The 21,190-nt window shown below is 42.9% G+C and overlaps 1 protein-coding gene across 2 annotated transcripts in view; it reads left to right on the top strand.

The window, feature by feature from the left end:
- Positions 1-21,190, top strand: part of nup155 (nucleoporin 155) — a 283,923-nt gene that overhangs the window by 195,259 nt on the left and 67,474 nt on the right. For both annotated transcript variants that reach the window (XM_059974027.1, XM_059974028.1), the window contains exons 23-25: positions 1,986-2,177; positions 12,698-12,836; positions 12,931-13,066. In XM_059974027.1, coding sequence (XP_059830010.1) covers positions 1,986-2,177; positions 12,698-12,836; positions 12,931-13,066 — 467 coding nt within the window. The remainder of the gene's footprint in view (positions 1-1,985; positions 2,178-12,697; positions 12,837-12,930; positions 13,067-21,190) is intronic.

Here is a 21,190-nt window from a genome sequence, read left to right as displayed (position 1 = left end):
ATCAGGTACTAATGTAGGTCTTTCGTAACAGCGAGCTGTCGTAAAGCGAACGTTCAAAAAACGGGGGCCACCTGTGCCATCTATCTTTTATGAGTAAACCAGTACTTATCAAGATGCAACACTTTTGTACTTGTCCGAATTAAATTTCAATTGCCATCCTTTCTCCCACTTTTCTACCATGAATTCAAAGTTTAAAGTAAATTTGTTATCAAAATACACATAGAAAACCCTGACATCCATTTTCTTGCAGACATACTCAGTAAATCCAATAACCATGATAGGATCAGTGAAAGTCTGCATCCAACAGCAGTGTGCAAATGTCAACAAACCATGCAAATACAGAAGAAAAAAAAGAAATAATAATAAATAAGCAATAAATATTGAGAATGTGAGATGAAGAGTCCTTGAAAGTGAGTGCATAGGTTGTTGGAAAAGTTTATTGATGGGGCAAGTGAAGTTGAGTGAACTTATCCTCTCTGGTTCAAGAGCCTGATACTTGAGGAGTAATAACTGTTGCCGTACCTGGTGGTCTGTGTCCTGAGGCTCCTGCATCTTCCTAAAGGCAGAGCGAGAAGAGAGCATGACCTGGGTAGTGTGGGTTCCTGATGCTGTTTTCCTGCAACAAGGTTTTGTGTAGATCGGCTCAATAGTGGGGAGAGTTTTACTCCATAAGATACAGGAGCGGAAGTAGGCCATTTGCCCCATTAAGTCTGCTCCGCCATTCAATCATGGGCTGATCTAATTCTTCCAGTCATCCCCACTCCCCTGCCTTCACCCCATACCCTTTGATGCCCTGGCTAATCAAGAACCTATCCTTCTCCGCCCCAAACACACCCAATGACCTGGCCTCCACAGATGCCTGCAGCAACAAACTCCACAGATCCACCACCCCCTGAATAAAATAATCTCTCCGTATCTCAGTTCCAAACGGACGTTCCTCGACCCTGAAGTTGTGCCCCCCCCCATCCCAGAATCCCCCACTATGGGAAGCAAACCCACCACATCCAATCTGCTCATAATGGATTGGGCCATATCCACTACTTTTTGTAGGGTTTTCCGTTCAAGGGCATCTGCGAACTGACATACAATGTATGAGGTTTTTGATTGTGGAACAGATTTATACAGGTCATTTCAACATTAGACTGAAGGGCCTGTGCTGTGCTGTATTATAAGTTTTATGCCAAGAACATTCACTTCCAGTTCATTGAGAAACTTACCCATAACCATGCAGTTTTTTGCCCTTCTCTGAATAATCATGTTGTTTTTATCGCCTTCAAATAGATATAGATTTTCTCTTAAAACTTTGCCAATGTTTTCTTTCCCAATTTCTGTGTTGTATTTTCCTTCTTGCCTTCATGCTGTATTGAGCTCTCACAGTCAAACAAACTTCTTGTTGGCAAATCCTATTCCTTGTGAACGTTGTTATCCAGTAGCTCTAGCTTTGCAAGAACCATTTTTTTGTGGTAACGTTTGTCCTGAATGTCCAAATCTCTTCTTTGAATGCTCACTGTGGTTATTTGACTGATTTGTATGGCAGTATCTTGTTTTCAGTCTACTTTAATTTCTAAAACACATTTAGAATTGCTGAACCTAATTTTAACAGTGACTCAGTCGTTTAAGAGGCATTTACTGTCAATGTCTGGAGTCACGTACATAGCAAACTGCACAAGGATATGATATTTCCTCCTTGAAGGGCTTCAGTAATTAACCATATAACCATCACAGCACGGAAACAGGCCATCTCGGCCTTCCTAGTCCGTGCCGAACTCTTGATCTCTTAATTGTATAGATATTTAACAACAATCTGATTTTATTGGTGACTAGATTTTAAAAGTATTATCTCAGTAAATGAATTGAAATTCCAAGCTGCTTTAGCATGATTTAAATTTGGCCTCTAGTTGACAATTATTAATTTAACTGCTGTACCATTTTTGTAACTCCTTTGAAGAGTTGAGCTTTATTGTCGCTGTTTTGCCTTTGTACAGGAACTCCAGGAGCAGTTGAAAACAACACCTTTTCGGGACTTGGTTATCCGGGGGAAGGAGTTATGTGGGGCACTGATCAGCTCACTCATAAATAGATACATAGGAGACAATGCCTCAGTTGATGCCATCAGTAAACATCTGAGAGAAACCTGCCCATTGCTATACAGCAGTGATGATGCACTTTGCTCCAAGGTATGATGACAGGTTTTGGGTAATGGGGACAGTATGAGAAGAGAGCATGTCCTGCATGGTGGGGATCCCTGATGATGGATGCTGCTTTGCTATGATTGTATTTCATGGAGATGTGCTGAATGGTTGGGAGAGCTTTACGTGTGATGGACTGGGCCGTAGCCACAATTTTTGGAGGATTTTCTGTTCAAGGGCATTGGTGTTTCCATACCAGGCTGTGATCCAGCCAGTCAATATACAGTCGACCCTCCTTATCCGCAGGTTCCGCTTGCGCGGATTCAACCAACCGCGATTCGGGAAAACACAGAAGTTCTCCAGCACTCGTTATTTGAGCATTTTTCACCTCGCGTCTGGTTCGGTTGCTGCTTTGTTCCTGTGAAAAAATGGCTCCTAAAATCAACTAAGTGGTCAAAGCAATTCCTCAAAGGCAAGGAGGGAGTGCAAAGTGCTATCTCTCACCAAGAAAGAAGAAATCTTAGATCTTTTGAAAAGTGGGCTGTCACTTGCCGAAGAGGTCCTCAGCCCTCAACCTCCACAGATGCTGACTTTCGTATTATTGAGCCTCCTCCAAAGCATCCGTATTCCGTAAATAATACAGCATAACAACTACAGTCGGCCCTCCTTATCCGCGAGTTCTGCATGCGCAAATTGAACCAACCACGAATCGAGAAAACCCGGACGTGCTCTTCCAGCACTTGTTGTTCGAGCATTACAAACTTCTTTTTCTTGTCATTATTCCCTAAACAATACAGTATAACAACTATTTTACATAGCATTTATATTGTATTAGGTATCATAAGTAATCTGGAGATGATTTAAAGTATACGGGAGGATGTGCATAGGTTACCGTGGATCGGGATCGAAAAAAATCGGAAGTTCTCTTACTATGTAAGCCAGAACAAGTTCATCTGGTATTATTTAGCGTCAGTTAGTTCATTGTTTGTCTTAGTATGTAGTATATATTTTACCTTTCTATGCATATAAAACACTTAAGAATGTATGTTTCAGCACCGGGCTCAGGAAATTCCCGAGTTCGATCCAGTGACAGACCGCATTAGAGATTGCAGAGAGACATTGATAGGATGCAGAAGTGGGCTGAGCAGTGGCAGATGGAGTTCAACCCAGAGAAGTGTGAGGTGGTACACTTTGGAAGGACAAACTCCAGCGCAGAGTAGAAAGTAAATGGCAGGATACTTGGTAGTGTGGAGGAGCAGAGGGATCTGGGGGTACATGTCTGCAGATCCCTGAAGTTGCCTCACAGGTAGATAGGGTAGTTAAGAAAGCTTATCAGGTGTTAACTTTCATAAGTTGAGGGATAGAGTTTAAGAGACGAGATGTAATGATGCAGCTGTTTAAAACTCTAGTTAGGCCACACTTGGAGTACTGTGTCCAGTTCTGGTCGCCTCAGTATAGGAAGGATGTGGAAGCATTGGAAAGGGTACAGAGGAGATTTACCAGGATGTTGCCTGGTTTAGAGAGTATGGATCATGATCAGAGATTAAGGGAGCTAGGGCTTTACACTTTGGAGAGAAGGAGGATGAGAGGAGACACAATATAGGCAGTCAAGATATTAAGAGGAATAGACAGAGTGGACAGCCAGCGCTTCTTCCCCAGGGCACCACTGCTCAGTACAAGAGGACATGGCTTTAAGTTAAGGAGAGGGAAGTTCAAGGGGGATATTAGAGGAAGGTTTTTCAATCAGGGAGTGGTTGGTGCGTGGAATGCACTGCCTGAGTCAGTGGTGGAGGCAGACAAACTAGTGAAGTTTAAGAGACTTCTAGACAAGTATTTGGAGGAATTTAAGGTGGGGGGTTATATGGCAGGCAGGGTTTGAGGGTCGGCACAACATTGTGGGCTGAAGGGCCTGTAATGTGCTGTATTATTCTATGTTCTGTGTTTTATTATATCTAGCTTTACGCTAAGTATAATACCCTTACGCTCCCTTTTAGGCTTTTCCAATACCTTAGAACTCATCTTGCTAATGGATGCACAAAATAAATCAACATAAAGCACAGATGCTCACACGTATGTGTTTAAGCAATGCCAGCTAGAATGCAGTTCCGTGGGAGGAGCTAGTCTGCTTGGCGTTTGCTGCCTTTTTTGCGTGCTGCCTTTTTTCGTAACAGTGAAAACACCTTCTGTTAGTGAAAACAGGTAACTAATGTGGGTCTTCCGTAACAGCGAGTTGACGTAAAGCGAACGTTCGAAAAATGGGGGACACCTGTAGCTGCAACAGTACCTCTCGGCTCCTAAATTCAATTCCACGATTGATGAAGGCCAATACACCATACACCTTCTTAACCACAGAGTCAACCTGCGCAGCTGCTTTGAGCGTCCTATGGACTCAGACCCCAAGATCCCTCTGATCGTCCATACTGCCAAGAGTCTTATCATTAATACCACAGTCGGCCCTCCTTAACTGCGAGTTCCACATGCGCAAATTCAACCAACCGTGAATCCAGAAAACCCGGAAGTGCTCTTCCAACACTCATTCTTCGAGCATGTACAAAATTCTTTTCTTGTCATTTTTCCCTAAACAATGCAGTATAACAATTATTTACATAGCATTTACATTGTATTAGTTATTACAAGTAATGTAGAGATGATTTAAAGTATACAGGAGGATGTGCGTAGGTTATTTTGGATCGCGATTGAAAAAAATCAGTTGTTCTCTTACTAAGTTGAAACAGCTATATCCAGTATTATTTAGCGTCAGTTAGTCAAATGTTTGTCTTAGAAATTAGTATATATTTTACCTTTCTATGCATATAAAACACTTAAGAAACATATGTATTTCAATAATTAAAGCACTGAATTGCTTAGTAATAATTGTAGCTTTCATCGGAGCAGGGTCTTTCTCACTTTATCCTTTAAAATTGTTCCGATCATTGACCGACTGAAGCCTAACACTTTACCAATGACCGCTGGTCTTTCACCTCTTTCCGATCGCTTTATTATTTCCACTTTATTTTCGATCGTGATCGTGATTATTTTCATGAACAGAAAGACTGAGGTTTCAGAGCTCCGCCATGTCCTATAGACCACTGCTCTGAGACAGGTTAAGTAAGGTTCGGGGTTCCACTGGGTTCTAAAGTCTACAGCACTGAAACATGTTAAATAAGTGACTTGAGCATCTGCGTTTTTTGGTATCACGAGAGATCCTGGAACCACTCCCTTGTGGATAAGGAGGGCCGACTGTATATTCTGCCATCATATTTGACTTACCAAAATGAACTACTTCCTTCTTATCTGGGTTGAACTCCATCTGCTACTTCTCAGCCCAGTTTTGCATCCTATCAATGTCCTGCTGTAACCTCTGACAGCCCTCCACACTATCCACAACACCCCCAACTTTGTGTCATCAGCAAATTTACTAACCCTCCACTTCCTCATCCAAGTCATTTATAAAAATCATGAAGAGAATGGATCCCAGAACAGATCCCTGAGGCATCCCACCGGTCACCGACCTCCATGCAGAATATGAGTCAACCTGCGTAGCTGCTTTGAGTGTCCTATTGTCTCAGACCCCAAGATCCCCCTGATCTTCCACACTGCCAAAAGTCTTACCATTAATACTATATTCTGCCATCATATTTGTCTCCTTTGGAGTGTGGATCAGTGCTTGGAGCTACAACTTGGATGGCTTAGGGACAGGAATGGTTACTTCAAGTAACGGGTTTTAGATGTTTCAGAAAGGACAGGGAGGGAGGCAAAAGAGGTGGTGGCATGACACTGTTGTTCAGAGATAGTGTCACGGCTTCAGAAAAGGTGGACATCATGGAGGGATTGTCTGCGTAGTCTCTATGGCTGGAGGTTAGGAACAGGAAGTGGTCAATAACTTTACTGGGTGATTTTTATAGGGCGCCCAATAGTAACAGGGATATTGAGGAGCAGATAGGGAAACAGATCCTGTTGGGAAACAGACCTTTATGTAGGTTAATGTAGATAAGCCTACAAGAGGAGAGACTGCACTTGATTTGGCATTGGGAAATGAACTTGGGTCAGGTGTGAGATCTCTCAATGGGAGAGCATTTTGGAGATGGTGATCATAATTCTATCTCCTTTACAACAGCATTGGAGAGAGAAAGGAAGAGACAAGTTAGAAAAGTGTTTAATTGGAGTAAGGGGAGTTATGAGGCTATCAGGCAAGAAATTGGAAGCTTAAATTGGGAACAGATGTTCTCAGGGAAAAGTACGGAAGAATTGTGGCAAATGTTCAGGGGATATTTGTGTGGAGTTCTGCATAGGTACCTTCCAATGAGACTGTGAAGTTATGGTAAAATACAGTAACCGTGGTGTATAAAATCTTGAATAAAGTTAGTCAAAAAGAAAAGAAAAATTTACTGAAGGATCAGAGAGCTAGGTAATGTTAGAGATCTAGAAGATTATAAGGCTAGCAGGAAGGAGCTTAAGAAGGAAATTAGGAGAGCCAGAAGGGGCCATGAAAAGGCCTTGGCGGGCTGGATTATGGAAACCCCAAGGCATTCTACAAGTATTTGAAGAGCAAGAGGATAATACGTGAAAAAATAGAAACTATCAAGTGTGACAGTGGAAAAGTGTGTATGGAACTGGAGGAAATAGCAGAGGTACTTAATGAACACTTCAGTATTCACTATGGAAAAGTATCTTGGTGATCGTAGAGCTGACTTGCAGCAGACTGAAAAGCTTGTGCATGTAGATATTAAGAAAGAATGTGCTGGAGATTTGGAAAGCATCAAGTTAGATAAGTCGCCGGGATTGGGGATGAGATGTACCCCAGGCTACTGTGAGAGGCAAGGGAGGAGATTGCTGAGCCTCTGGCAATGATCTTTGCATCATCAATGGGGACAGGAGAGGTTCCAGAGGATTGGAGGTTTCCTTATTCAAGTAAGGGAGTAGAGGTAACCCAGGAAACTATAAACCAGTGAGTCTTTCCTCAGTGATTGGTAAGATGATGGAGAAGTTTCTGAGAAGCAGGATTTATCAACATTTGGAGAGGCATAATATGATTAGGAATAGTCATGGCTTTGTCAAAGACAGGATGTGCCTTACAAGTGGTGATTGAATTTTTTGAGGATGTGACTAGACACATTGATGAAAGTAGAGCAGCAGATGTAGTGTATATGGACTTCAGCAAGGCATTTGGTAAGGTACCCCATGCAAGACTTATTGAGAAAGTAAGGAGGCATGGGATCCAAGGGGACATTGCTTTGTGGATTCAGAACTGGCTTGCCTGCAGAAGGCAAAGAGTGGTTGTAGACGGGTCATATTCTGCATAGAGGTCGGTGACCAGTGGAGTGCCTCAGGGATCTGTTTTGCGACCCTTACTATTCGTCATTTTTATAAATGACCTGGAGGAAGAAGTGGGGGGATGCGTTAGTAAATTTGCAGATCAATGCCTCTCATCATGTGGATAGTGTGGAGGGCTGTCAGATGTTACCGCAAGACATTGATAGGATACAAAACTGGGTTGAAAAGTGGCAGATAGAGTTCAACCCAGATAAATGTGAGGTGTTTCATTCTGGTAGGTCAAATATGATGGCAGAATAGAGTATTAATGGTAAGACTCTAGGCAGTGTGAAGGATCAGAGGGATCTTGGGGTCTGAGTCCATAGAACACTCAAAGCTGCTGTGCAGGTTGACTGTGTTTAAGAAGACATATGATGCATTGGCCTTCATCAACTGTGGGATTGAGTTTAAGAGCCGAGAGGTAATGCTGCAGCTATATAGGACCCTGGTCAGACCCCACTTGGAGTACTGTGCTCAATTCTGATCGCCTCACTGCAGGAAGGATGTGGAAACCATAGAATGTGTGCAGAGGAGATTTACTAGGATATTGCCTGGATTGGGGAGCATGCCCTGTGAGGATAGGTTGAGTGAACTTGGCCTTTTCTCATTGGAGCTGCGGAGGATGAGAGGTGACCTGTTAGAGGTGTATAAGATGATGAGAGGTATTGATTGTGTGGATAATCCGAGGCTCTTTCCCAGGGCTGGAATGGCTAGCACAGTCGTAGCTTTCCGGAGTCCTACCTCGCAATCCATCATCTCTGGTATTTCCTGTGCTATTCTAGGGGTAGGAATGTAGGAACGTGAGAGTAGGATGAAATCTCTGGTATAGGCAGGTGGCAAGTTGATGAAACTTTGTGAGGAAAACCCTCTAACTCTAAGACCATTAACTCTACCACTCTGGACAATGAAATATTCTCCCATTATAGTGGTAAGCTTTAACTTGACTGGCTCTAATCCTGCCCCCATCTTCTCACATACCTCTTGGTCTACAGAAGTGTTACTACTCTGTGTATCCAGTAGGCCATACATTAAGGTCTCTGTTTTAGGGGTGGTGATTGAAGAAATCCATACAGGCACTATCATGGATACACTCCCACCATTGCTTCTGTCTGCGCAGCAAGAAAGAGAGGATGTGTTTTCTTCTGCTTGCATAACATGAGAAGATGTGTCTGCTGCAGCAGAAGGACAGTCTTCATGAAGTGGTGTTGGATGATGTTTCTTGCATATGCCACAAGTAGCTTTGCTCTTACAGTCCTTTGAATTGTGTCCTCTCCTAAGACAGCCAAAGCACAGGTTATTGTCCAATATGAACTTTCTCTTGTCCTCCACAGTTTTATTGACGAAGTTCTGGCATTTGTGGATGGAGTGGCTTTCGCCAAAGCACATGCATGTGACTGGGTTTGAAGATGAAAATGAAGTGTTTACCTTCTTGAATCCTTTGAGCTGTGCTCTACGGCACTGTATGTTTCTATCACTGTGCTTGATTTATCCGATGCTTTCACATTTGTGTTGAACACATTAGCCTTTGTGCGCTTCATGTCTCTAGATGGCTTTTCTTCACTAGGCTTCAAGTGTTACATGGAACCAGCAATAATAGATGTGGAACCAGGGAATTATTGGAAAAGAACAGAATTTATTAACACTCAAGCAGAAACAGAAAATTAACAAGCGACTAACTTAAAACGAAGTTAACAGCGCAATGCGTCTATAGTTCCCAAATAGTTAAACTTAGAAACAATTCCTAACAGTCTTACTGGAGCACAGTTTCAGAATGTCAGTTCAGAAAGTTTCAAGGATTCACGGGGTAATTGAGAGGAGACTCTTTTAGTTATGAAGTGTAGCGAAGTGACGATCTTGAAGACAGAGATTCAAAATACAGCAAAGAAGCAAGTCTCGCAGAGATACGCCAAAACGGCCACCGTACCTTTCCGAAGGCGATTTGGCAGACACACAGTACCTCTCGAGCGCTGATCTCACAAAGCGGCCACTGTACTTTTACAGTGGAAGTGAGTTTACGATGCAGTCTGTTTCAAAGAGTCCACAAAAAGTGAGAATTTCACCACGTGCCTGACAGGAGAAGTCCCTTTTCTAGGACTGGTCACCAAACACGTGAGACTTTGCAGGGGTCACCAAAGTGTGTGCCATAAATCCACGTTTGGATTACAAAATGTCAGCCACCTCTGAAATGCACAGCGTTATCGACTACCCACTCCTTTTTGGGTTCTGTCGAAGCTTGCACTCTTCAGTCTCACTAACGACTCTGCTGTCCAAACACAACAACTCTCCACCAAAGTGGGCCTCTCCTAAAGTGTGTCTCCGGAGCAATCTGTGTGGCTGCTTTTATACTGTTGGGGGTAGGTTGTCACGTGACACTCACAAGAAACGAAGACACAGATTTCCAATGCATCACGTACTGTTCCAAGAATTGATACTGTGGTGCATAACACACAGATTTTCAGTACATCACATTCCATGCCAGGTGTTGAAACTGGTGTTCATAACACAAGGCATGAAAGGATGTTACAGGATTACATGCGATTTCTGCTTTTTGTGCCAGAAAATCAGCAAACTCCTTGAAATCAGGGAATTCCTCCGTTTCTTGCAACTGCTTTGTGACATGACGATTCCAGCAAGAGGTCACCCAATCAGGGAGTTTTTGGAGTACATATCTTTTGATTCTCTTCACAGTCATTTAACACCTGAAGCCCTTTGATATATGGCATGGCATTGCTGCAGGCTATCAGAAAATCATTGAATTGTCTCAGTTTAACTGACTCCCTTGAGCCAATCTTTGGCCAGTTATTCAGTTTTTCTCTAAATGCACACTGGATTACAAAGGGGTGGCCATACTAGGCATTCAAAGCCTCCCATGCCTGGTCGTAGGCTTCATCACACAAAGAAAAACAGAAGTTCTTTAAGTTGGAACAGGTACATCCGGTATTAATTAGCGTCAGTTAGTCAAACGTTTGTCTTAGTATATAGTATATATTTTACCTTTCTGTGCATATAAAACACTTAAGAAACGTATGTATTTCAATAATCAAACCACTGTGTTGCTTAATAATAATTGTAGCTTTCAGCAATGCAGGGCCTTCACATGCTCTATTATTCTCACTTTATCCTTTAAATTTTTTCCAGTCGTTGACCGACTAGCCTAACGCTTTTCCAATGACCGATGGCATTTCACCTCTTTCTGATCGCTTTATTATTTCCACTTATTTTCAATCGTGATCGTTTTCCGGAACAAAAACATTGAGGGCAGTGGGTCCTTAGCTCCGCCAGGTCCTAAAGTCCACCGCAATGAGATAGGTTAAATAAGGTCTGGAGCTCCGCTGGGTCTTAAAGTCCAATGATTTGAGCATCTGCATTTTTTGGTATCCACGGTGGGTCACCCATCTGCAGATACGGAGGGCTGACTGTATGCAAATGTATCAGAGCTTGGTGTGGCAACTACGCTGAGTAAGACTGCAAAAAATGTAGGGAGTTGATTATACAGCTTAGTCGGTCATGCAAACCCTCTGTTGACTGTCTGCATATCCTGCTGCCTTGGTAATCAACCCGGTCATTCTTTCTTCTCCCATTTTCCACAGGACGGAAGATACAAAAACATCCACCATGAAGCTCTAGGATAGTTTTTATCCCACTCTAAAAAGCCCCTTGTATGATACAGATGACATCTTGATTTCTCAATCTCCACCTATTTCTCAATCTGACTTATTTCTCCACTTGCATTTCTTTGTAAATGTTTATCGCTTTCTATTATCATTTTTCCCTTTGTGGTATTACCTTGAGGTATTGATGTTTGGAGTTATTTTATTGTAGAGATACGACATGGAACAGGTCCTTATGACCCACCAAGCTACACACGCACCCTCCGCCACCCCCCATTCACTGAATTAACCCTAGTCTAATCATGGGACTATTTACAATGAATAACCTATTAACCAGTAAGTTTATAAGTCTATCACTAAGATACAGTGAACAACTTTTATTGTGGGTAGCATGTGAAAATTTTTTTTTCCCACTGTATATCATCGATGATAAACCACACCCTTCCTATATCTGAAGCAATTCTATATATTTCGATGATATTACTACTTGTTCTTCTACACTTCAGGGAGTTTAGGTCCAGGCTGCATAAATTTAAAGTTCAAGGTAAATTTAATTCATATGGTGGAGTTTGGCATCTGTCTGTCTTGAAGGACAATGGGTGATGAAGCTCATCATCACAAGACTGGTTTGGAGATCCTGAGATGCTCAGTCATCAAGATTCCCCTCTTGGCCCCACCAGTGTAGTCCAATAGAAAGCTTATGAAGCAATACATTTGGCACCATCTTGACTGCAGAAGCGTCAGGAATGATGATAAATGATATCCAGCCACCTTAGGGGCTCCAGTCTGGATTTGCTGTCTGGGTTTACTCCCATACCCTTCATCTTGCCCGAGACTGCCCACTAGGCAGTGGGGCTAATTACGTAGAACTGGGGACCTGGTTCATGAGCACCAGGGTGTGTCCACACCAGTGGGCCTGCATGCTACATGTGCAGGAGTCAGACATCCTTCCTGTCCTCTGCAATTCAGTCTGAGTCTGAAAGAGTTCGGTTTCTGCATGTTGCAAATGAAGATGCACTACATGCACCTGGCTGTTGGAGAGGCTATATACTGGCAGGGAGAGACTTACATACTCAGTTTTCCTTTTCTCAAGACTGCTAGCCAGCAGTGGAAGCTGAAAGTGAGAGCAATAAGCACTACCCACCACACCACCACAGTAGGCACATCATAACAACCATTTTGACATCTTAAGTATATATATGTCACGTGTACAACCCTGAGATTCATTTTCTTGTGAGCATATTCAAATTCTTCTAAAAAATTACCACTGGCCCCTTCCCAATGTGCCAATCACAATCAATTTGATAAATCTCTTGTAAATATACCAGACTGTGGACAGTATTTGAGATGAGGTCTTGCCAGGTCCATATTGTTGGAGCAAAGTATCTTAAACATTGTACTTAAATATTCAAACAAGCTCAAAGCTCATTTTTGCATTTCTAATTCCTCATTAAATTTCATTAGTTTTTGTGCAAAGACCCAGATACTTTAGAAAGTTAACACATTTCAGTCTCCCTACTCTGCTTTTCCACTTGATCTACAAATTGAATGGCCAAGTTTTTTTTAATGTTGTATTTGGCAAATACAACTTTAATTCCTTTCTGTCCCATTAATTTGTCCAATAATTTTTTTAACTCACACTAGGCGAATGAGCTGCTGCAGAGTGCACGGCAGATTCAGAATAAAATGGAGAAGGAGAAGGCCTTGAAAGAGTCCTTGCGGCTATATCAGGAAATTGGACACCAGGTTGACCTTCCCAGCGTGTGTACACAGTTTAGACAAGGTAAGAGCAATGAGGAGGTGGACCAAGAAACCAAAGAGCGATTGCATTTGAGATAGTTTAATAGTTGATTTTGATTTTTTTTTAATCTCTCTAGCACGTTGTTATGAGGCTGTGGCTGAATTATGCCTTAGTGCTGCTGAGAAGAAAGATCCACAGGGATTAGGGCTTCATTTTTACAAGAATGGAGAGCCGGAGGAAGATCATGTGGGACAGCAAGCCTTCCAGGAAAGGTTTGTAATCCCGTTTAATTGCAGTTGAATGTGAATAACTGACAGTGAGAAACAGCTGATCAGGATCTGGCTCATGCCTTGTCCAGTCTGTAAACTATGTCTGAGGACAAAGGAGACCCAATTAAAGTTTATAAAAATGCAGGCGGACAGTTTTTCCCCCAAGGTTGAAATGTCAAAGATAAGTTTGAAAGATGGGTGACTGACTGAGGGCAAGATGACGCAACGTTCTACAGTGTCTGTTCCTCAAGTGTATATTGCTTTGGGTGGGGGAGGGTAAATAGCACTCATGTAAGTTCAGGTAGGCATGGTGGAGGGGTGAAACCAGTGCAGTTGGTCAGTAAATGGAGGGATTGAAGAGAAAGTGAGGTCAAATAAGATTATTGAACATGGTGGAACTGTTTCAGTGCAAATAGTATAGGACCTAGAACATTAAAGCACAGTACAGGCCCTTCAGCTTGTGATATTGTGCTGACCTTTTAACATTATCTAAGATCAATCTAACCCTTCCCTCCCAAATAGCCCTGTAAGCACAGAGCTTTGCACCAGTTTTTTCTGAGTTGGACAATCCACATGCATAAGAAGAGCTACTTTTTAATCAAGATATTAAAGGCAGAGTTTCTTTGAGTTGAGTGACCAGTCAGCAAGATGGATCCATTACTAAGGGCCAATAAAAATAATTCAAGGGCAAGCCACCTTTGTCTTGCAGTGTGCCAGTGTTTAGAGTGGCTTTGGTTCACCAGGCATAGGGGATTTCAGGTTTAGGTGAATTAAGTTGTCATTACACTCTCTCTGTTCTTATTTCTGCATTCCTCATCTATTAAGGCTTAGTAGTTTAGTGAGAATGCCTCTGCGACAGTGTTTTGTACTCTTTGTTGGATGTGTGATGCATCTGCACATGGTGCAAGGAGTTGCTTTTCCTGAGAGAACGGATTAAGCAACTGGAGCTGCAGCTTGATGACCTTCAACTCATACAGGAGAATGAAGAGGTGATAGACAGGAGTTACAGGAAGGTAGTCACCCCAGGTTGCAGGAGACAGGTAACTGGGTGACTGTCAGAAGAAGGAGGGGAAATGCATAGCCAGTGCAGAGTACACCTGTGACAGTTCCCCTTAATAATAAGTATACAGTCTGCCCTCCTTATCCGCAGGGGATTGGTTCCGGGACCTCTGCGAATACCAAAAACCGTGGATGTTCAAGTCCCTTATTTAACCTGTCTCAGTGCGGTGGACTTTAGGACCTGGCGCAGCTTTGAATCCGCAGTGTTTCTGTTCACGAAAATAATCATGATCACAATTGAAGAGAAAGTGGAAGTAATAAAGCGATTAGAAAGAGGTGAAACGCCATCAGTCATTGGAAAAGCGTTAGGCTACAGCCGGTCAATGATCGGAACAATTTTAATGGGAGCATGTGAAAGGCCCTGCCCCAATGAAAGCTATAATTATTACTAAGCAACACAGTGGTTTAATTACTGAAATACATATGTTTCTTAATTTATATGCATAGAAAAGTAAAATATATACTATATACTAAGAAAAGTGTTTTACTAACTGATGCTAAATAATACCCGATGTATCTGTTCCGATTTCAAATCCGACTTAAAGATGAACTCAGGAACAGAACTTACCCATAACCCGGGGACTGCCTGTACTTTTAAATCATCTCTAGATTACTTATAATACCTAATACAATGTAAATGCTATGTAAATAGCTGTTATACTGTATTGAATAATGACAATAAAAAATAGTCTGTACATGCTCAAACAACGAGTGCTGGAGAGAGAACTTCCGGGTTTTCCCAATCCACGGTTGGTTGAATCGCGAATGCCGAACCCGCGGATAAGGAGGGCCGACTGTGCATACTTTAGACACTATTGAGTGGGACAACCTGCCAGTGAGGAGCCACAGAGATCGGAACTCTGGCACAGAGTTTGGTGCTGTGGCTCAGAAGACCATAGAGGTGAAGAGGACTGCCATGCTGATAGGAGATTACTTAGAGAAACAGAGATAAGGTTCTGTGAGCATGATAGAGACACCCAAATGGTATGTTATCTTCCTGGTTCCAGAGTTAGGGATGTCTCGGATTGGGTCCATAGCTTTTTGAAGGGCGAGGGTGAGCAGCTCGAATTCTTGGTTTATTATAAATTGGCACCAATGATATCAGGAAAGAGGGTGAGGAGGCCCTTAAAGAGAGTTATTAGGGAACCAGGTAGAAAGCTGAAAAAGAGGACCTCCACCGTACTAATCTCTGGATTGCCTATGCAGTGTGCCATTCTGTAAGGAGAGGATGATTTGGCAGGAGAATACATGGCTGAGGAACTGGTGCAAGGGACAGGGTTTCAGATTTATGGATCACTTGGGGAAGGTATGACCTGTACAAAAGGGACAGGTTACACCTGAACCCGAAGGGGTCCAATATACTTGGAGGAGGTTCACTAGAGTTGTTTGAGGGGGAGTTTAAACTAATTTGGCAGTGTGATGGGAACCAGAGTGATAGTGCTGAGGATGAGGTCATTGGTTTACAGTGGCAATATGTAGTCAGACTCAATATGTAGAAGAAGCTGATGATGGGACAAAATTGCAGTCAACGGGGTGAGTTGCTATGTAAAATTGAAAATGGTTAATAAATGACTGAGGTGTTATATCTGAATGCATGCAGTATATGGAATAAGGTAGATGAACTTGCAGCACAGTTACAGATTGGCAGGTATGATATCATGGACATCACTGAATCATGGCTGAAAGAAAATTGTAGCTGGGAGCTTAATGTCCAAGGATACAAATTGTATCGAAAGGATAGGCAGGAAGGCAGTGTTGCTCTTTTGGTTAAAAATGAAATCAAATCATTATAAAGAGGTGACATAGGGTTGTAAGATGTTGAATCATTATGGATAAACCTAAGGTACTGCAAGGGTAAAAATACCCTGAAGGGACATACACAAAAGGTAGTAAGGATGTTGTCTACAAATTACAACAGGAGATAGAAAACCAGAGAAAAAATGCAGATGCAGGAAATCCAAGCAATATACACAAAATGCTGAAGGGTCTAGGCCCAAAATGTCAACTGTACTCTTTTCCATAGATGCCGGCTGAGTTCCTCAAGGAGATAGAAAATGCTTGCCAAAAGGCAATGTTAGAATAGTCATGGGGCATTTCAATATACAGGTAGATTGGGAAAATCAGGTTGGTGCTGGATTTTAAGAAGGGGGATTTCTAGAATGCCTATGAGATGGCTTTTTAGAGCAGCTCATGGTTGAGCCTTCTAAGAGATAAGAACATAAGGAATAGGAGCAAGAGTAGGCCATCCGGCCCATCAAGCCTACCCCACCATTCAATAAGATCATGGCTGATCTGTCCATAACTCTGCTCCATCTATCTGTCTTTTCCCCATAACCCTTAATTCCCCTACTATGTAAAAATCTGTCTAACTGTATCTGAAATATATTTAGTGAAGAAACCTCAACTGCTTCCCTGGGCAGAGAATTCCACAGATTCACCACTCTCTGGGAAAAACAGTTTCTCCTCATCTCCATCCTAAACCTACTCCCCTGAATCTTGCGGCAATGTCCCCTAGTTCTAGTCTCACCTACCAATGGAAACAACTTTCCTACTTCTATCTTATCTATCTCTTTCAAAATTGTGTATGTTTCCATAAGATCCCCTCTCATTCTTCTGAATTCCAGAGAGTATAGTCCCAGGCAACTCAATTCCTCCTCATAGAAATTCAGCAGAGTATTAACAAATAACTTTCAATTGCAATAAGTAGAGAAATGGGTTGCAAATTCAAGCCAATATAGGACTTGCATAGTTACTGTCAGACCTCAGAGGTCTGGTGTGGAACAGATCGATCAAAGTGTTTAAGTACATTGCTTACTGAAAGAGGCATCACGGATGGATAGTGGCATTTGATCTGCTGACTCTCATAGAAACATAGAAAACCTACAGCACAATACAGGTCCTTCGGCCCACAATGCTGTGTCGAACATGTTCTTACTTTAGAAATTACCTAGTGTTATCCATAGCCCTCTATTTTTATAAGCTCCATGTACCAAATGGTCAATCATGGCATTGGATCATTTTGTTGCCAACTGTCATCAGGATATCAACTGTTTTGACTTCAACAGTGCTCTATCGAATTCCTACCATATCCCTTCTGAACACTCTGCTCCCCACTAATCCCACTTCACCATCAAACCTGCAAATAAATGGGGTGCTGTAATAATCTGGCAGACTACCCTTTTACCTTGCTGAGGCCCAGCGACAGCTTTCAGACACCCTCCTATTTACCACTTGATCCTAGTAAGGAGCACCAGGCCCTTGTTTCCACACAAAGTACACTGCAGATGCTGTGGTCAAATCAACACATACAAAAGCTGAATGAACTCAGCAGGTCGGGCAGCATCCGTTGGAAAAAGTATACATAAATGATCTGGATGATAGGGTGGTAAATTGGATTAGTAAGTATGCCGATGATACTAAGCTAGGAGCTGTTGTGGATAATGAGGTGGGTTTTCAAAGCTTGTAGGGAGATTTATGCTGGTTAGAAGAATGGGCTGAACGTTGGCAGATGGAGTTTAATGCTGAGAAGTGTGAGGTTCTACATTTTGGCAGGAATAATCCAAATAGAACATACAGGGTAAATGGTAGGGCATTGAGGAATGCAGTGGAACAGAGAGATCTAGGAATAACAGTGCATAGTTCCCTGAAAGTGGAGTCTCATGTAGATAGGGTGGTGAAGAAGGCTTTTGGAACGCTGGCCTTTATAAATCAGAGCATTGAGTACAGAAGTTGGGATGTAATGTTAAAATTGTACAAGGCATTGGTAAGGCCAAATTTGGAATATTGTGTACAGTTCTGGTCACCGAATTATAAGAAAGATATCAATAAATTAGAGAGAGTGCAGAGACGATTTACTAGAATGTTACCTGGGTTTCAGCACTTAAGTTACAGAGAAAGGTTGAACAAGTTAGGTCTCTATTCATTGGAGCGTAGAAGGTTGAGGGGGGATTTGATCGAGGTATTTAAAATTTTGAGAGGGATAGATAGAGTTGACGTGAATAGGCTGTTTCCATTGAGAGTAGGGGAGATTCAAACGAGAGGACATGATTTGAGAGTTAGGGGGCAGAAGTTTAAGGGAAACACGAGGGGGTATTTCTTTACTCAAAGAGTGATAGCTGTGTGTAATGAGCTTCCTGTAGAAGTAGTAGAGGCCAGTTCAGTTGTGTCATTTAAGGTAAAATTGGATAGGTATATGGACAGGAAAGGAGTGGAGGGTTATGGGCTGAGTGCGGGTAGGTGGGACTAGGTGAGATTAAGAGTTCGGCACGGAGTAGGAGGGCCGAGATGGCCTGTTTCCGTGCTGTGATTGTTATATGAGCTACCCCACACCTACCGTTTCTACCTCCTACCCAAGATGCAAAAACCTGCCTGTCCAGGTAGACCCATCATTTCAGCTTGTTCCTACCCCACTGAACTCGTATCTTCATATCTTGACTCTGTTTTATCTCTCCAGTTCAGTTCCTTTCTACCGACATCCCTGACACTTCATGTGCTCTGGATCTTTACAATGATTTCAAGTTCCCTGGCCCCCATCATCTTATTTCAGCTATGGATATCCAGTCCCTATACACCTCCATCCTCCACCAGAAAGGCCTCAGAGCTCTTGTTTCTTTTGGGACACCAGCCCCAACCAGTTCCCCTCCAGCAGCACTCTCCTCCATCTAGCAGAACTTGTCCTCACTCTTAAAAATTTTCTCCGTAGGTTCCTCCCACTTCCTTCAAACAAAAGGTGTAGCCATGGGGACTCCCATGGTCCCAGCTACACCTGCCTTTCCTAAGTTCCAAGCCTACATTGGTGTCTGTCCCTGATTTTTCCTAAACTACATCGATGATTGCATTTGTGCCGCTTCCTACACTCATGCAGAGCTCATGTGACTTCATCAATTTTGCCTCCAACTTCCACTCTGCCCTCACATTTACCTGGCCCATTTCTGGCACCTTCCTCCCCTTTCTCGATCTCTTTCTTGCTCTCTCAGTTCTGGTCTACATACTTGAAGAAGGCTTTGGAGGCAGTGCAGATGAGGTTCACCAGGTTGATTCCAGGAATGAAGGGATTAACCTATGAGGCGAGATTGAGTTGCTTGGGACTATACTCTCTCGAATTCAGGAGGATGAGAGGGGATCTTCTAAAAACATACCAAACCTTGAAAGGGATAGATAAGATAGAAGTAGGAAAGTTGTTTCCATTGGTAGGTGAGACTAGAAGTAGGGGACATTGCCTCAAGATTCGGGAAGAAGATTTAGGACGGAGATGAGGAGAAACTGTTTTTCCCAGAGAATGGTGAATCTGTGGAATTCTCTGCCCAGGGAAGCAGTTGATGCTTCTTCACTAAATATATTTAAGATATGGTTAGGTAGGTTTTTACATAGTAGGGGAATTAAGGGTTAGGGGGGAAAAGAGAGGTAGATGGAGCTGAGTTTACGGACAGACCAGCCATGATCTTATTGAATGGTGGGGCAGGATCACTGGGCCGGATGGCCTACTCCTGCTCCTATTTCTTATGTTCTCTCCTCTCTCTCCTCTCTCTCCTCTCTCTCCTCTCTCTCCTCTCTCTCCTCTCTCTCCTCTCTCTCCTCTCTCTCCTCTCTCTCCTCTCTCTCCTCTCTCTCCTCTCTCTCCTCTCTCTCCTCTCTCTCCTCTCTCTCCTCTCTCTCTCTCCCCCCCCCCCACTGATTTCTATTATAAACCAATGGACTTTCATAGCTACCTGGACTATGCCTCCTCCCACCCTGTTATTGTAAAAACGCCATCCCCTTCTCAATTCCATCGTTTCTGCTGCATCTGCTCTCAGGATGAGGCTTTTTATTCTAGATTGAAGGAATTATCCTTTTTTTCAAAGAAGGGGGCTTCCCTTTCTCCACTATTAACACTGCACTTACATTTAATACACATCTGCTCTTACCCTATCCTCTTGCCACCCTACCAGAAATTAGAGTTTCTCTCGTCCTCACCTACCACCCCACCAGCCCCCACGTCCAGTACATCATTCCCTGGAACTTCTGCCATCTCCAACAGGAAGCATATCTTCCCACCTCCCCCCCTCCCCACTTTCTCCTTTCCACAGGATTGCTCACTATGCAACTCCATTGTCCATTCCCACTGATCTCCCTCTTGGCGCTTATTGTTGCAAGCAGAACAATAGCTGCACCTGCCCCTATACCTCCTCCCTCACTACCACTCAGGCCCCCAAACAGTCCTTCCAGGTGAGGCGGCACTTCACCTTTAGGTCCATTGGGGTCATATACTGTGTTTAGTGCTCCTGGTGTGTCCTCCTGTATTTCGGTGAGACCCGATGTAGATGGGAGACCGCTTTGCTGAGCACCCACATTCCTTCTGCCAGAAAAAGCGGGATCTCCCAGCGGCCACCCATGTTAATTTCACTTTCCATTTCCATTCTGATATATCAATCCATGGCCTCCTCTACTGTCACGATGAGACCATACTTGGGTTGGAGGAGCAACAACTTATTTTCCATCTGGGTAGCCTCCAAGCTGATGGCATGAACATTGATTTCTCTAACTTCTGTTAATGGCCCCTCCTTCACCATTCCCTATTCCCTTTTCCCTCTTTCACCTTGCCTGTCCATTGCCTCCCTCTGGTGCTCCTCCCCCCTTTTCTTTCTTCCATGATCTTCTGTCCTCCCTCCTTCTCCAGCCCTGTATCTCTTTCATCAATCAACTTCCCAACTCTTTATTTCATCCCTCCCCTCCTAGTTTCACCTATCTATCACCTTGTGTTTCTCTCTTCCCTCCCGCAACTCATTTTTTTTTCTCTAGTCCTACCAAAGGGTCTCAGCTTGAAATGTCAACCACTTTTTCCATAGATGCTGCCAGGCCTGCCGAGTTCCTCCAACATTTTATGTGTGTTGTTTAGATTTCTAGCATCTATAGATATTCCCTTGTTTTTAATTCTGTTCCTATATCTTATGGTCTTATGAGGTTTCAGATAAAGGAGAGTGCTAAATTGGGGGAAAGTATAATTAGAATAGAATTCGGCATGAACCAGGCAGATGAAATTGGTATGGCTGTTATGCAAGTCTGCCTCTTAACATGTGGTAGTAACTTAAA

Source organism: Hypanus sabinus, chromosome 7 (assembly GCF_030144855.1).
Source record: "Hypanus sabinus isolate sHypSab1 chromosome 7, sHypSab1.hap1, whole genome shotgun sequence".
Lineage (NCBI taxonomy): Eukaryota > Metazoa > Chordata > Chondrichthyes > Myliobatiformes > Dasyatidae > Hypanus > Hypanus sabinus.
The sequence above is the reverse complement of the archived record's forward strand: the minus strand, read 5'-3'. Positions and strand labels throughout refer to the sequence as shown.